The 16022-nt window shown below is 46.3% G+C and overlaps 2 protein-coding genes across 3 annotated transcripts in view; one reads left to right on the top strand and one right to left on the bottom strand.

Moving 5' to 3' along the window:
* Positions 1 to 988: 988 nt before the first annotated feature.
* Positions 989 to 4390, bottom strand: LOC144142683 (WD repeat-containing protein 25-like). The gene has a single exon (XM_077674343.1). The coding sequence runs from the start codon at positions 3925 to 3927 to the stop codon at positions 2560 to 2562; it is 1368 nt and encodes a 455-aa protein (XP_077530469.1). The 5' UTR covers positions 3928 to 4390; the 3' UTR covers positions 989 to 2559.
* Positions 3851 to 16022, top strand: part of LOC144142681 (uncharacterized) — a 39481-nt gene continuing 27309 nt past the window's right edge. The window contains exons 1-5 of one of the 2 annotated variants that reach the window (XM_077674340.1): positions 3851 to 3952; positions 4471 to 4672; positions 10478 to 10658; positions 15049 to 15173; positions 15636 to 15820. In XM_077674340.1, coding sequence (XP_077530466.1) covers positions 10530 to 10658; positions 15049 to 15173; positions 15636 to 15820 — 439 coding nt within the window. In that variant the 5' untranslated portion in view covers positions 3851 to 3952; positions 4471 to 4672; positions 10478 to 10529. Of the gene's footprint in view, positions 3953 to 4470; positions 4673 to 4693; positions 4812 to 10477; positions 10659 to 15048; positions 15174 to 15635; positions 15821 to 16022 lie in introns of those variants that run through there. The other variant, XM_077674341.1, reaches the window with a different exon arrangement.

Raw genomic sequence — 16022 nt, 5'->3', positions numbered from 1 at the left:
TTTCAGGCATTGTTAGCACAATGCTGCCCTTCATGCTTATTTATTACAATTTCTATCTGCCTAGCATAAAGCATAATTTTCAAAGTATTGACAGATTGACATGGCAGCCTGTGGCCTATAGCTTGTCATCTTTGGTAAGAAACTGCAGCCTGTAATGCCTTACCCATAGAGTTAATACTAGCCTTACCAGTTGTGCGCTCAGCATTGACCAGTATAAATGGTGGCAAGCTACTACAAGCATTAAGAGGTATTAACAAGCATAAGAAGCATTATTAAAAAGATGTATTTAAAAAGCGTCAAAAACCACATGGAGTAATTTGTGTGAGCGACATGAGAAGCGTAACTCAAAAGTTTACAGTGGGGAAGTAGTGTTAGCAACAGCCTGTCACTGTAACTTAGAATAGTGAACATAATACACTGCTGCCAAGTGGCCGCTTTTGCTTGCGTGTCCACTTTTGAGTTGCCCTCAAAATGTGGTTGCCCTTAAAGGCTGAGAAACACATTTTAGCGTTGCACCCTTTGAGTCCACAGCACTGAATTGGATGCGAAAAAAGTTGTCCAACAAAATGAAGTACCCGATTCATTTCATCGCGCCCATTGCTTGAACGCTGTGTGCTGCAATGTCGCTGCTGAAGAAGGTTACTCAGCTGATTCCAACTTAGCAAATAATTCCAAATCTCTACGACTAGTGTAGGCCTTTCGGCACGGAGTTTTTGGTTTTGGGACATATATTTGAGCTATATAAGGCTTCTTGTATTTGCCATTTCGGACTGCTCAGTACTACTCCAGAGCAGCTCTGTATTTTATTTGCCAATAGAATTCCTATTGTACGAGATTTCGGCGCACGATAAAGATCCCCAGGTGGTCAAAATTAATCCGGAGCCCTCTACTACGGCGCGCCTCATCGCCTGCGTTGCGTCGGCGCATTAAACCCTTCAATCAATCAATCAGAATTCCTATTGTGGGGGCAGTTTGGAATGCCCTGGAACTGCTCAATGCAGGCGAATAAAAGAGATCAATAGTTAGGGTGACCACACGTCCCATTTTTGAGGTCTGGTTCTGCCGTCCAGTCTCTTAGTCCCAATAAACACTCATGTCCTGTTTTCGCACGACGGCATAGTTTCGAAATTAACGCCAAGCAAGTCGATCAAGCAAAAAGTGTGCCGACTCGTATATTTTATAAATATGACCTTAAGTACTTTGAAATATATACCAAGAGAGAAAACTTTACATATCAGAGACTTCAAAAAGTGCTTTGAAGTTTCTTTCCAAAAACAATTTTGAAGAAGCATTCTTTCGCCACTGGACCATTGTCACGCAAATCACTGAAACAAAACAGAAAGATTGGAAATCTTCAGGTTATTTCAGTCTCCGGGAGATGGGTGCGAGTCTTCAAAGAGATGACAACAAGAGACGGCAATGCTGCGCTGAGATTTCTGGCATCGAGGAACTGGCTCTGTCTTTTTCAGGAACCACTGCTCTAGTGGAGCGAGTTTTCTTAAAGACGATAGTCGTTCTTGGACTACTTGAACGAAGAAATTTTGGTCCGTCTGTCTGTCCCTCGATTCCGACACCCCGCTTAAGTGAAGCGGACGTTAAATGAGATGTTTATACACCCACAACCAGTCCTAAGCATCTCGATCTGGTGGCAGTGTTCACACTTGTCAACATTGTTGAACAAAAACAAAACATTAGGATATTGGAGGCACAAAATGAATACATAAGTGGTATTTGAAGTGTTTCTTTATTAAAAATAAACAAATGCTTGATTTTCGTGATGGCAAATGAAGCAATAAATCTGCTGTAGAAAAAAAAATCTCGTATCGCCTGCTGTCGCTTGTGCCACTTTAGCGACTGGCGGCATTCCAACTTGTGAAACAGTAATGAAAGATCCCAGTAGATGGCACGTGGACCCCTCGTGGAGAAAAGCCTTATAGTGGAGCAGTAGAACGCAGTAAACTTGAATTGATTTATGTGGCAGGGGCGCCAGACGACTATCGTCTTGAAACGACAGTTGCAACCAAGTGAAGAGATGCGCGGCCAATTTTTTTCACTGCCGACTCGACATGGACATTTTTCAATATTGTGCGCAATGCATCTTGTGCGGCCGAACTTTCTGTACAAGTGCGTACACTTTTACAACCGAGTCTTGAGGCATAAAGTCCCGCTTAAAAAATTGAATCGACAGCAACATAACCCGATCTCAACCTTTTGTCTTTTGTACGCTCCCCCCCAACCCCGCTGGTGCGTCCTGCTTTCTACCAGTGTACTTTTCAGGGAGCACATTGAGGGTACAAACTCTTTCCTTTGACAGACCGTTTTCCCTCCTAAAACTGCACCATGATTTGCACTCGTGCTAAAGCCATCATGCCACCAACAGTGCCAAGGACAAAATTTGCAGCACACAAACAAAAAAACTGAAGCTTATATGTATTTCTCCAGAAGAGAGCAAAAAATACACTGCATTTGCAACAGCCGAACGACAACTGTTCCAAAATTGGTGCCAACTCGACCACCCCGAAAAGGCACCCGCCGTTGCTGGGTTTCACGTCACGTGTCCTAGCGGCACAGGTGCACACAACCATCCGCACATCCAACCAACAGCAATCCCGGCCGACTAGGATGCCAGTCGGGGTGGGTCGCTGGCGTACACCGTCCCGTGAGCGACACAACGGCCACCGTGGTGCCGCGCGCCGCGGAGTAGACGTGCGGTACACCCTCGGCATCACCGCTACAGATAAGCGTTCCGTCTGGCGACGCACTGCACCTCACCGGATTCCCGGACACCTTATGGCCTTCGAAGCGTCTCCTCTTGTTCAGGCGGTACGGCCGCTGCGCATCGAACATGGCTATGTAATCTCCATTCGTCTGCGCCAATATCGTCCGCTGGGACAGGCTCTCGAGACACGGAATGGTGTAGCGCTCCTGGTACAGTTGACCAGAAAGTCGCGCCCCGGACGACACGTCCCAAACGGATAGCGCTGCTTCGCACGAGTCTCTCTCAACGAGGTCTCCGCTACAGGCCAGCTCTCGACCGTCGGCCAATGGCAACAGATCCAACACCTCTCCGCAACAGACCGGGAACGTCCGTACGGGTCCCGTGGCCGGATTTCGGCGCACATCCCAAAGCTCTGCGGAGTCCTTGCAACCGACGAAGAAGATGGATTCATTGGAAGGCTGCACGCGAACGCAGGAAGGCGGCGTCTGGAAGCGCCTACATGAGAACGTTACTGCGTTGGACGACGGATCGACAACAACGGCTTTCCGGTCCCACCCGCATTTTAGAATTTTCGCGCCGCCCGGCACGAAGCCCGCACTCCTGACACCGGCTTCGCTCGGAAGGTCGTAGAGACATCTTCCCGTCGTTGACTGCCATAGTTTTAAGTGGCAGTCCAGAGATGCAGTCAGGAAAAGCTTGCCCAAAGGTTCGGGAGCCCAGCAAGCGGCTACAATCGGTTTGTCGTGCGCTTTGATGCATTTAAAAGCGCTTGTCACCGTCCTGGCTGCGTACTGAGCGCCGCTGCGGTCTTCATCTGACAGCACGAGGGACGCGTCGAAGACTTCCGGGGCCGATTTCAGCGACGGGGGAAGTGGCGGTTTGAGATCGGAAGCGTCTAGCTTCGCCTGTTTCGGCGTGACAACGACAGAGCTCTGTGACGTTCGTTTTAAGCCCGAGCATCGCGAGGAATGCGAACTTAGTAGTATTCCCGTCAAGTAATCCGTAGAAGGCTGCGGACCACATTCTTTGCTTCCAAGATTGGTCGCCGACTCGCGCAGCGTCCGGTCAGCCTTCAAGAATTCGTACGCTTTGTCTGTTGCTTCCTGCAGTTCGGAACCCCAATCTGAGCCTTTTAAACCAAAGAAGTCGCTCGATTCGTCGTCGTCGCTGCTAGAAACAGAATCGCACATGTCTGAAGTCCACAACATCCAGCATCGCTTCGGTGTTTTCCACGTGCGTTCATTGCTTTCAGTTGCAGCAATCGGTGTGACGTCACGCGTATTTGCACGACTTACTTGCTGACGCACTTGCGAGGGCGGAAATTTACCTCTAGATCTCTACCGTACCATTCTTACCCCATACCATTGCGCACACAAAATGCTACAGCTTGAAGGAGTCTCTAAAGAAGAAAATGTAAATGGATGTCATTAGTGATTATCGGTTACTATTTTTAAGTAGTTAGTAATCTTACGCAATTATGATTAATAAAAAGAACGCTTGGTCGCGGCTGCATAGAGAGATGGCACCATGTAGTAACAGAAGCCGAACTAGTTTTTAGCCAGAAAGCTTGCTGTGCTCATCCGCAATGCGCATTGAGAGTTAGCATAGTTTTTGCAATAAATAATGAGTATAATTAGTCATGTGTTCGCACGGGAATTTAAAAGTTTTTACTTAACGAGACATTGAAGTACAGGCAGGTCTGATTGTGTTATAACAAATATATAATGCGACTTCTGCGGGACTCTTTTTAGCGGCGCGTTGGCGTACCATTCAACGAGAGTGCGCACAAAATGCAACGCAGAGGACAGAAAAGAAAACGAAGCGAAGAAAGAAAAAAAACACTACAGTAACCTCGATGGCGGAAAGTTGACAAGCCACCGCGCCTACGATATCGTCCAAGTTACCCCTCAGCAGACCGCCCTTGCCCACGCGGACGACGTCGATTCATCAACAGTGAGTTCAGCGTTGATATGCACCCGTCAAGCGCTGTATCAGAGTCGTGACGCACTTGCAAGCGTCCCGCGATCAGCGAGCTCCGTGGAGGGCGGGCTGTCCGTGCTTCTGCTGATCTGGTGCTAAAGCGCGCCTCAAGGTTAGCTTCCTCCGATGCCAGTGCAAAAGCGCCATGGCACATTCAGCGTGCAGCTGCAATTCGTTGCGGGTTGCAACGTCGCCTCACTAGCGCGGTGCGCTGGCGAGACCGGCCCGGGTGTCTTGCAAGTACGCTCGCCCAAGACGCAGCTGCGCGATTTCCGATCTCTCATGGCGCGTTGCGTTAGATTTCGCCGAACGTGAGCTGGCGCAAACGCGCCGCGCTTTTCTACTTATAGCGCCGTGCGGGCTTGCGTTTGCGCTGCGCGCGGCGAGGGACGTGTGGTCGTCCGCTCGGAAGCGGCGATGGCGCACGTGCGAAAAAGCAGGTTCCAAACGCCACCTCTAAAAAAGCGCGAGATTGGGTAAAAAAAAAAAAAAAAATTGCGGGTAGTTTACGCGAACCCGCGCGTCGTAGAAAACCGCGCGTACGTTCCTCCCGCGCACAGCCGAGGGGGTTGGTTCATATGTGTGTCGCTTCGGCCAGGTGCGCGGATGAACGAGCTTTTCCTGCCGCGTTCAATCGACGGGAAATCCCTTTGCACGGTCGGGTCAGACTCGGCGCATGGCTGGCTAGCTTCTCCTGCGTGCATTGCACCGAATGTACCGCTCTCTAGCGAAAGAGGAGGAAAATTGGCTGGCGTCATTTCGTGAAACTAAGTTCTGTTTGAAGTGTTCTTTGAAAATACCGGCTTATTGATGTTTGCCTTTCTCTCTCTCTCTCTCTCTCTGTCTCTCTGATTTTTTTTTTACGTTTATAGCAGCAGCTGCAGTGTACTTCGGAAAAAAATCTATGCCATGGTGGGGTTTTCGTGAATGAAATGGTGAATTTTTGTGTGCATCTAGGAGACAATTCATTTTGACTCGTAGTGCTTGCTTAGCTGTGCTCGGAATACAGGTGCGCTAAAAAAGGAAATATCCCGTTTATGCTGCCAGAATGACGAGAAAACAAAATAACCGCAGGAAAGCCACTTCAAAAAAATTGCGAAAATTCGTCGTGGGTACACTTCGAGTGATTAATATACATACTATCTGCATCGATATGCCAGTGCGAACAAATTTCTTTGTAATCACCGTTGGAGGTCAAGCAAAAAAATTTTTGCGCACTTTGAATGAAGGCAAGGCATTAGAGAAATTGTTTTGCAACCTTATTTAGGGAAGCTTGCAAAAGCAAAGTGGGCTGACTTTACTGATTGCCTTGAAGAGCTGTGGCTGCTTTTAAAAACAATCATTTTGCAGCTGTTCAAGCGTGTCCTGATAACCTCGACGTTCTCGAAGACGTGTTGTCGCTTCAGTGCTTGCTGCTTTGATCTCAGGCCGACCCTGAGGGTCTGTGACCAGTTATCACAGTAAGGCCTGGTTCAGACTGTTGTCGCAACTGTCGTAATATCTTTAAATAATGACGTCATTTGACGTCTCAGCCAACCGAACTGCGTGGAACGCCGTTTTTTCACGTCCATAGCACACGATATGGCTGTTACATCGGTAGCCTGAATACAGCCTAAGCTGTTCAATGACCAAAACAATAATCAGAGCTGTGAAAGGGGACAAAAAGCTCTTCTCAGCGCTTGTAATACTTAAAAAAAAAGCTTAAAAAGAAAGAGGCAGGATGTTGTTCTTTGCACATTAATGCTTCCATTTATGCTAAGGAGTTTTTATGCGAGAAGGAAGAACAGGTGGCATGACGCAGTATATTGGTAACGTTTTTCCACAACTTGGTATGCAATGTTGGCAATGCTGTAGGTTGCATTCTTTTCTTCATTAAATCAAATAACTATGTTACCAAAAGCCAAGAATGTAATTTTCGAGAGTATATGTTGTTTTGGTTTTACTCCTGTGTGCATGCACGTGCAAAACATGTTTGCACTGCTGTTTAAAGCTCGCAAAAAAAGGAGCCGGAGAAAACAGTCACACTTTGTGTAAGAAGTTTATGATGGATGTGTGGAATTTGTCATTGCAAAAGTGTATTAACAAATGTCTTGTACAAGCATATTACTGTTGTTTAGGCTTTATAATAACGGTATAATTTTCGCACAAATGCAGGACAAAAAAAAAAAAAGGCCACCTTCGCAATTGAGATTCAAAGACTAAGGAAACAGCGGAGCTAGTGGTCTTCACTATACTCGGTGACAACTTAAGAACGGCACCAGAAAATGCCGCTGTGCCTTATCACCGTAGCCGGATGTTTCTCCGCGCGGCGCAAGTAGGGCGTTACTAGGAATATTTTGAACATGGTGTGAGCCGTCCCTGTGATTTTTTGGACTTAATATGCTTATAAACGACTCCAGCGACGACGAACAAACTGCGTGAGACAAGGCAGACGATATCACGAATTCATAGCAAACCCCTTTCAAAACGTGCGCGCACTGACGTCACGGGTCCGGTGCTTTGGCGGAGTGATACACTACATGAGGTGGTGTCGTTCTTGAGTTGTAACCGAGTATAGCTTCAACTTGGCTTTCCTTAGGTACGCCCCTTTACTAAGAGAAAGACGGTTAAAAGGTGAAGCATTCTTTATGCAAACTGGGTTTAAATCAAAGTCCACAATCCACCCTCCTAAAGTCCAAAATCTGAGCTGCCAAAGTCCAAAGCCAAAGTCCACTTCAACTCAAAGTCCAAAGCCAACGCATGGACTACAAGCCCAAAGTAAATACCGAGTGCCACGAGTGCGATGACAGCGCAATTGGATGGTCACCGGTTTCATAACGCTATGGACCCAGGTTTGATTCCGACCAGGGATTTTTACCCCCCCCCCCCCTAACACCCCACCAGAAGGACTTCGACACCCCCCCAAAATCGAAATTCTGCATAAACCCCTGATTCCGACCACTGAAGCATTTTTCCCCTGGTTTTTTTCTGTTGTTTCATGTGGCGGCGGTCTTTCAATTGTTTTCAGTTGTGCTTAATTTTGGGGAGTTAGGTTAATTTTTTCGCTCTTTTATTACTTCTTTCCGACCTCCCAAACCCATGTGTCCATTCGCCTTCCTGTCTCATAATGAAACAACCTGGGAAGGCGAGATGTAATGGATGTTGCGCACTTTTGACGCCTAAATTCGTTGTTCGGTTTATTTATTTTTTTCCGCTTCAAAACTAACTCATTTGCCTGGAATACTTGTGCAAATTCCTATCTGGCCTTTTTTTTTTTTTCTTGTAGATGTTGTCCACTGCGTGAAACGCAACTTTTTTTTTTTCTTTCCAATTGGCTGCACATGTTAGTGTTCCCCCCTCCTGCTGCTAACCCTGTACCCCTCAGGGCTTTGGTGGTGGCCTAGTGGTTAGGTTGCTGCTTTCATAGCGTAAACGTCCTGGGTTCGACTCCCAGAACTTCCCTAACCATGTTTTTTTTTTTTTTTTTTTTTTTTTTTTTTTTTTTTGAGGCACGCACTCTCAACACCTGCTAGTGGTCTCCTTGCCACTTTCTCTGACATTTCGTGGCCTAGCGCTTTCCCCCTCTCCGCTTTGTCGATGATGATAGTTTCCTGTGATGGATCCGCATGCCTATAGCCAAATCTATAAATTAAGGTGGACGAGGACGATGACATGGCAAGAAAAGCTGCAAAGTCTGAGACGCTTTGCTGCTGAAATTGGCAAGCTGTTATTTAATGTTGTCGTATAGACAATGTAGCCGCTGCAAGAATGGCTGCGGTTGGTCTTGATGTTACAGGGCCCTTTTTCTTGTTCTTGGGTTGCTATTTACAGCGCTTTTTGGAAGGCTTTAGGGGTACATGACCAGTATTATGTGATGCACAAACTCGCACAAATTTTGTTACAGAACGAGTAGTCCTATGTGTGCTCCTTTGATAAAGTACGGGCTGAAATTGAGTGTGCTGTGAATGAAACGGAAAGGACTCTGAAAAGTACTGGTGTGAACCTTGTAAGACATAGGGAAAAATGCCAGAGCCAAGCGAGTGCAGAGGCCAAGCTTTCAAAAAGTGGGGTAATTAGTAAATAAGAGTGTTGGGCTTTGTAGACAAATTCTTGAGTAAGTGAACGTGTAGGACCTGTCATCTTTGGGTTGTGGATGCAAAGCAAATAGTTCTTATTTTTCTTTTTTTTCATAATGTCGTTATATATTTTTTTTCTCGGACGGCAGTTTGGGTCGCCTGTGGAGAATGTTTTGTCCAATTTTGTGACGGTCAATCAACATTAAAGAAGCCGACCCCTTTGAGGGCTGGTCCTTTGAGGTCACCGCAACGATAGTGTACTCAAGCTGATGAGGAGAAAATTGATTTTAATCTCCCGATTACTCTCTGCGGCATAGGGCTACTTCGCACGCTTTTCGGTATTCTTGCTGCAATTTTTTTCAGCTTACCTGCATTTGATAGTTCCTGAAAGGGATTTTAGGATTTGTGTTAAACTAAACGTCATTATAATGAGTTAGTAATGGGATCAGTTGGCCTAGTAGGGACGGTGCACTTGTGTCATGTCCTTTCGCGGTCTCTGTCTATTTTTTGCACTCAACTCCAACTGTACTAATGATTATGACATACTGTGTATGCTAGAATACTGTATGTCGTAATATTTGTTACTATATGCTATTTTTTTATTATAGCATACTGTGTGCCAGTCATGTCATTATTCACAGGAAAATTAATGAATTGAAATGCTTGCATTATGTAGAGATCGTTGCTCCTGGCATCAGAGAGTATGATGTTGTGACAGTGCTGTTGCAATAAAACACAGCAACGTGCGCACTCTTTCATCACTTGTCTGGGCTGAGCTTGGCCATTCCCGCGATGACGAGAGGGCAATAAGGTGCGGCGTAAAGATGCTGGGCTCAGATAGTGCGCTGGAGTGTCGTTCCATCCGCGCTCAAACATGGGCCTCATATTAACCCTTCCCGGTTGTATACGTTTCCCACTTATTGTGGCTGCATACAGTAGGGCGGTTGTGACCTGTGGAAAACAAGTCAAATCATGAGTCAGGATATGGTTTGTTTCTCCAGCTTCAGCGCATTGTCTGGTATCTTCACCATCACCCTAATCAAGTGCAGGACTGCTCAAAGCCTTCCATTGCATTGAAAGTTTTAAGAAATGCCATACAGTTGAAGAGATGGGCTCTGGTGGTTCTTTTGCATTGCAATCATTGCCAGACGTTGGGCCAGAATTGCTGTCATCTAGTTTCGGGTTCGAGACACCCTGGGGTCGCAACTTGCTTTGCTTTAATGTCAGCTGTGTCATCACCCAAAATGCAGTTTCTTGAATCAGGCACGTTCTAATGGGGACACTTACTTCACAGTGGTTTAAACAGCTACGAACTAACAGACACGGTTGTGGAAACTTATCATGTAGGCAGTATCAGGTCTTAAAAGGGTGGTTGTGTGCACTTAGACAGGGACGCACCAAGAGAGGAGGATACGACACAGAACTGAACTACAGTGCACTACCTGTAGTTTTAGTTCAGTGCTGTGTCCTGTCCTTTCTTAGTGTGTCCTTGTCTAACCCCTGTTTCAGGATACATTACCAACTAGCCAGCCCACCAAGCAGTCCTCATGAGCATCGGGTATTATTTTTTTAGTGCTGTTAGCGTCACTAAGGTGCTTCTGTCCCAAATGAAGGGGGGCTGGATAGTAGTGCTCCTTCTCTTCACCCCCGTCAGTGCTTTCCCTGTTACGTGGAGGTGCTGGCGCGTCATTGGCTCTGCCGCGGTTCTTGTTGCTGGGTGCAGGCCGGGAGCGCGGGCGGCCATGGGCGGTGGTGGCTGCTGTGGCTGAGGTGGCATGTCCAGCAGCCTGGAGGCTCCCTCCTCGCCCCCATCCTCCTCCTCCCCCCCGGCCCCCCACCAGTCGGCCATGACGGTGGACTTCTCCGCCTTTGGCCTGCCTTCCTTCGTCGGCGACCACTCGCAGGTGAGCAGCAGTGGAAAGGGGGGGAGGCCGCTCCCTTGGGGATCTGCGTGCGAGTGTTTTTTGACATTCGGCTGTCGCTTATACCCCGGCCACACGGCAAATTCAATGTCATTCCATTCCTATCGAATGTCATTTGTTCGACTTAACCCTTTCGGCCCTGGTGGTGGTGTCAATTGACGCCATCACTTGGAAGTTCCTCTAGTGCATGGGGAACGAAACCAAAACTGCTAGTTTTATGGGGAATTGTTCTTCAATGATGCCTGTGGCGATGGATATCACTGTTGTTTCATTTTAGTAGAGCTGGACGCTACAAGGTAGAATCCGGTGTGGATGAAATTACAACATTGAGGCTGAAAAAAATGGCAGTCTGAGCTTTATTCCCACGCTTGTAAATATCTAAATACATGCACTATGAAGCTCCTTTTTTGTTTTGTAGGTTCATGTAGTCATAAGATTTAGGAAAATAGGCGAATTTGTGTCTCGGCTCAACATAAAATTTTAATTGAGAAATGTCCTAATTAAGTGCCTGGTTAATAAATCTGTAAATATTTGTACTTTCAGCTCTATTTCTTGTTTGTGGGCTTATAGGACCCTAAAATTCAGGAAAACACGCAGAAAACATTGTTTTGCTTGAAGTAAAAAAAATCAGGGCTGAAAGGGTTAATGCCATTTTCTTGACGATCTGCTATATGGCCAAAATTAATGTCATTTGAAAATGATGGCAGTTGTGATGGGTAAAAACTTGCGTTGAGAAAATAATTTAGTAAGCGCTTTCATTTGCGAAAACGCCTTTACTGCACTTTTGAATACATTTTAAGCATAGTTGCAGCAACTTATTGAACACGGTTAAACACTGCCGCCGCACCAGCGTGGAGCATATAAGGGTCATTCCACGCGAAACGTCCCAGCCCAAAAATCGACCATAGCCAATTTCATTGAAAAAATTTGTGCTAGGTGCCGATGAAGTGTAGGAGGTCGGCACGGAGTATTTCCCTTGAAAAAAATTTTCGGTCGTGAGAGCGCTCCTTGAAATTTCTGCAAACACGCCAAATATGGTTGGAGATAATAAATTTTAAATAAATAGTGAAACTGTGTGTAATGACAAATATTATTTTGGATCATTCCCCTTGCATTGTTCTTTGATGTGGGACTGTGTCTGAAGCTGTGTAAGTAATTTTGGCGTTGTATTGGCTAAGTAAAAACACAAGAAATGGCACATTTTTAGGAATTTTTCGCAAAGGCACCGTGAAAGTGTCACCCAAAATATTTATATCGTGCATTGATGTGGCCTTTGAGTGTCGAGTAAAAATAATCTAAGCTGATTACAGTGCGTACTTTGCAAGCAAATTGCTTACAAAGATGCAAGAAAATTAGTTTTTGCCGAAATTCGCACCTAAGAAAAGCCCCAAGGCCCTCGAGGTAAAATTACATGAGACGGCTCATTATACGCACCAGCACCTTGCCTTTTAATTTAGAAAATTTGATTCGGGTAAATTTTGTTTGAGGCGAGAAAAAATTTTTTAAAGTTCACAATCAGCCGTACTTGTGTCCACTATGGAACTGTGCCCCCAACTGGGAACGCGTTCGTGCCGCCACCCCTTTTTGTGGCAGGCATGTGCACACGTGGCTTGATACTGAATGAACATTGGTTGTGTCGCTTGACAACACAAAAAATGCACCGAAAACAACATACTCCACTCTGCCACTTCTGTATTTTAAAGTCTTTGCCCAGTCGCTTCCCATCATTGCAGTTTACATATTTAAGAGCGCAGTGCTCGGAATACAGAAACAAAATCAGCCTCAACTAAAAGAAGAAATTCATTATTTCTTTGACGGAGCTACTTCGCAATACAAGAAAAAAAATAACTTCGTCTCTTCTACACAAGGATGGCCATAAACTGTCGGCATAATAGAATTTCTTTGCCACTTTACACAGCAAAAGTGGATGTCACGGCGTTGGCGGCGCACTTAAATGTCTGACGGAAAGAGCATTTCTCCAGACACCTTCTCAAGATCAGATTGACACCCAAAAGGACCTGTATGCCTGGGCTAAAACAATATCACAGGAATAATGGTTCCAAGTTCTAAAATACAATAAACAAGGGCACAACTTGGTTCAACATTCGCCATGGCAATCCCAGTCAAAGGAGCGCAGCGCGACAATTTCATCACTTCAGACCAGCTACTCTTTCAACACTTTTTTTTACCATTGCATCCTAATCAAGCTAGAAAGAAATGAAGGTAAAAAAAAAACAAAAAAGACGAACAAGGCAGACTTCGTTGACGGTGATTATTCACCTGCTGAAGCGTTGAATATCTGTGAACAACCAAAAAAAAAAAACCGTAGGCAAAAGAAACAAGTGGCAAGAAATGGTATGTTTGCAGTGAAAAATATTGTGCGTTGAATTTTCTGGGGCTATGTGAAGTGTGGTGCGCAGGCAAAATTACTCTGCGATCGTTCTTCCTCCGCATCAGACAGATTAGGTTCAGCTCGCTGGTAACTGCCACTAGAAAACACTCACTTGCTGTGTTCACTGTACGAAGACCCAAAAATAAAAATAACGGAAGCTCACACTAACAGGCAAGACTTGAAAGTAGCGAAGCTGTACGCAACAGTAGCGTGTTTCCTCTTTTCCACCTCACGGCGTCGTTTAAGCCTCGCCACTTTATGAGTGACCACAGCTGGATATTCATCTTCCTTCATTGCACACGGCTCTGCGCCGCACGTGGCATCCTGTCCTCCATTCGTGCTGCGCGCTTATCATTGCGGCGGCGGCGGCTTGCTTGCACATTCCCGTTCCCTCCTCGCCTATGTCTCCCCTGCCGTCTATCTGTCCCTACCCTAAGGCCGCTGCTCCGTGCCGGGCACTTGCGGAAGGGGGTTGGCCTCTAGCGCTCAATGTCAAAACTGGTCATCCCGCGAAGACTTGCCGAGATAGTGTAGTGTAGCTCCCGCCACAAAAGTGGCAGAGTGGAGTATGTTGTTTACGGTGCATTTTTTGTGTTGTCAAGCGACACAACCAATGTTCATTCAGTATCGAGCCACGTGTGCACATGCCTGCCACAAAAAGGGGTGGCGGCACGAACGCGTTCCCAGTTGGGGGTACAGTTCCATAGTGGACACAAGTGCGGCTGATTGTGAACTTTAAAAAATTTTTTCTCGCCTCAAACAAAATTTACCCAAACAAAATTTTCTAAATTAAAAGGCAAGGTGCTGGTGCGTATAATGAGCCGTCTCATGTAATTTTACCTCGAGGGCCTTGGGGCTTTTCTTAGGTGTGAAGTTCGGCAAAAACTCATTTTCTTGCATCTTTGTAAGCAATTTGCTTGCAAAGTACGCACTGTAATCGGCTTAAATTATTTTTACTCGACACTCAAAGGCCACATCAATGCACGATAGAAATATTTTGGGTGACACTTTCAACGTGCCTTTGCAAAAAATTTCTAAAAACGTGCCATTTCTTGTGTTTTTACTTAGCCAATACAACGCCAAAAATGCTTACACAGCTTCAGACACAGTCCCACATCAAAGAACAATGCAAGGGGAATGATCCAAAATAATATTTGTCATTACTCATAGTTTCACTATTTATTTAGAATTTATTATCTCCAACCACATTTTGCGTGTTTGCAGAAATTTCAAGGAGCGCTCCCACGACCGAAAAATTTTTTTCAAGGGAAATACTCCGTGCCGACCTCTTACACTTCATCGGCACCTAGCACAAATTTTTTCATTGAAATTGGCGATGGTCGATTTTTGGGCTGGGACGTTTCGCGTGGAATGACCCATAAACAAACGTGGTCACTGGCGCCCACCGCACCGGCTGAGGTTAGCCTGGTAGTGAGACTAGCAGCTTTCTTTTTGCAACTCTATTCAACTTGTCTCATATGAGTAGATAAATGAGTAAAAAATTATACGCATGTAAAAATATTTTAATGCTACTGACGCTTTAGCAATCTGTTTTGGGTGGGCATTCCCACCGAGTCTCTGGTGTTGAGACAATACATTAGCTGGCAGAATGCAGTTGAATGGGTTCCGCAAACTCATTATGTCTCTTATGTCATTTTGATCGAATGTCGTTACATTTTCTCGCATGGCAGCAAAGAAATGTTGTTTTGAATGAACGACATTTGATGGGAATGACATTAAATTTGCCACGTGGATGGGGTAATAGATGACCCAACATGGGAAACTGTTTTGTGGGTAGTCGAAGAGGCACTTCGCAACCTTCCTTCGCGCTTACCGTGTGGTGTCTAGTTGTGTGAGGTACAAGCTAAGAAGATTTGGGTGCGGGGAACAGGTCCCGATGATGCACTGTAGGGTATGTAGGATGATGATGATGGTGGTGACGGTGTCAACGATGTGCTTCTTCCCCCATCACCTGCACAGGCCCTGTACTTGTTCTCCGAGGCGACGCCCTACTCGCCCAAGGAGCAGGGCAAGGGGCCCTCTCCCCCGGCTGGCCGGGCTTACGACCATGCGGGCGATGCCATGCTCAGCGCCATCAACTATGGGTCAGTCGCAACTCGTCCTCTGTGCGGTCATTCACGCACTCTCACACCCGTGCCACACGTACAAAAGAAAATGACATTAAGAATGACATCGTCGAGGCTTCGATGTTAAGTCAAGTCGTGGAGGCGAAGTACATAGACACACCTCTGCGTTTGAACTTCGAAGTGCGAGTTGAGGAATAATAGGTGCTCTAGGTTGACGTGCAGCTCTCTACGGGGCTTGTTTTGTAACCAGATGTTAACCTCAATACACTAAGCCTGATTTGGTGCTTTTGTTCTGAAATACAAAGCTGAAGCACGGAAAACACGGAGAAATGCAGAGGTTGCGATAAATTTGGAGCTTGTGAACGTTGATGTTTTTCTTGTGTGGGTTCATTTAAAAACTTGTGTATCGATTTTGGCTATTTGCCAGCTCCTGTGGTTTGCAAGGTTTGACTGTGAGGATGCCCCACACTTGGCATGCAGTGAGGATGAAGTGCTGCACGAGGGGTTCGAGGTCCCATTTGGCTCCCTGGACGGCCTCCTGCGGTTGCCACCTCGGCCAGCCACGGCTCCCGCCGACCCCTCGCCCTTTGACCTGCTCGGGGCCAGTGAACTCCAGCTCTCGCCGCCGCAGGCCTTCGGCACGGCCACCCATGAGCAGGACGCCGGTCTGTTCTCCTTCGTTGCTGCACCCGCTTTTAAGTTTTTGTTTCTGGAGGGGGGATTGTAAAAGAGAGAGAGAGAGGAGAGAGAGAGATGTTTTTTCCGAAGCTCAGGGATCAGAATGCATGCACGATGCGGGACAGTGACCGTCTTTTCCAAAACATGCAAGGAATGGAAGATGGAAAGGAGAGCGCTATCGGTGAGACT

This window comes from Haemaphysalis longicornis, unplaced genomic scaffold (genome assembly GCF_048455015.1).
Source record: "Haemaphysalis longicornis isolate Haplotype H1 unplaced genomic scaffold, Haemaphysalis longicornis Haplotype H1 scaffold_6, whole genome shotgun sequence".
Classification (NCBI taxonomy): Eukaryota; Metazoa; Arthropoda; class Arachnida; order Ixodida; family Ixodidae; genus Haemaphysalis; species Haemaphysalis longicornis.
Note: the sequence above shows the minus strand (reverse complement) of the source record. Positions and strands in the feature narration are given on the sequence as shown.

Bases quoted from the DNA above. Each gene is read 5' to 3' on its own strand.
- LOC144142683 (XM_077674343.1), bottom strand. From the start codon at position 3,927: ATGTTGTGGACTTCAGACATGTGCGATTCTGTTTCTAGCAGCGACGAC.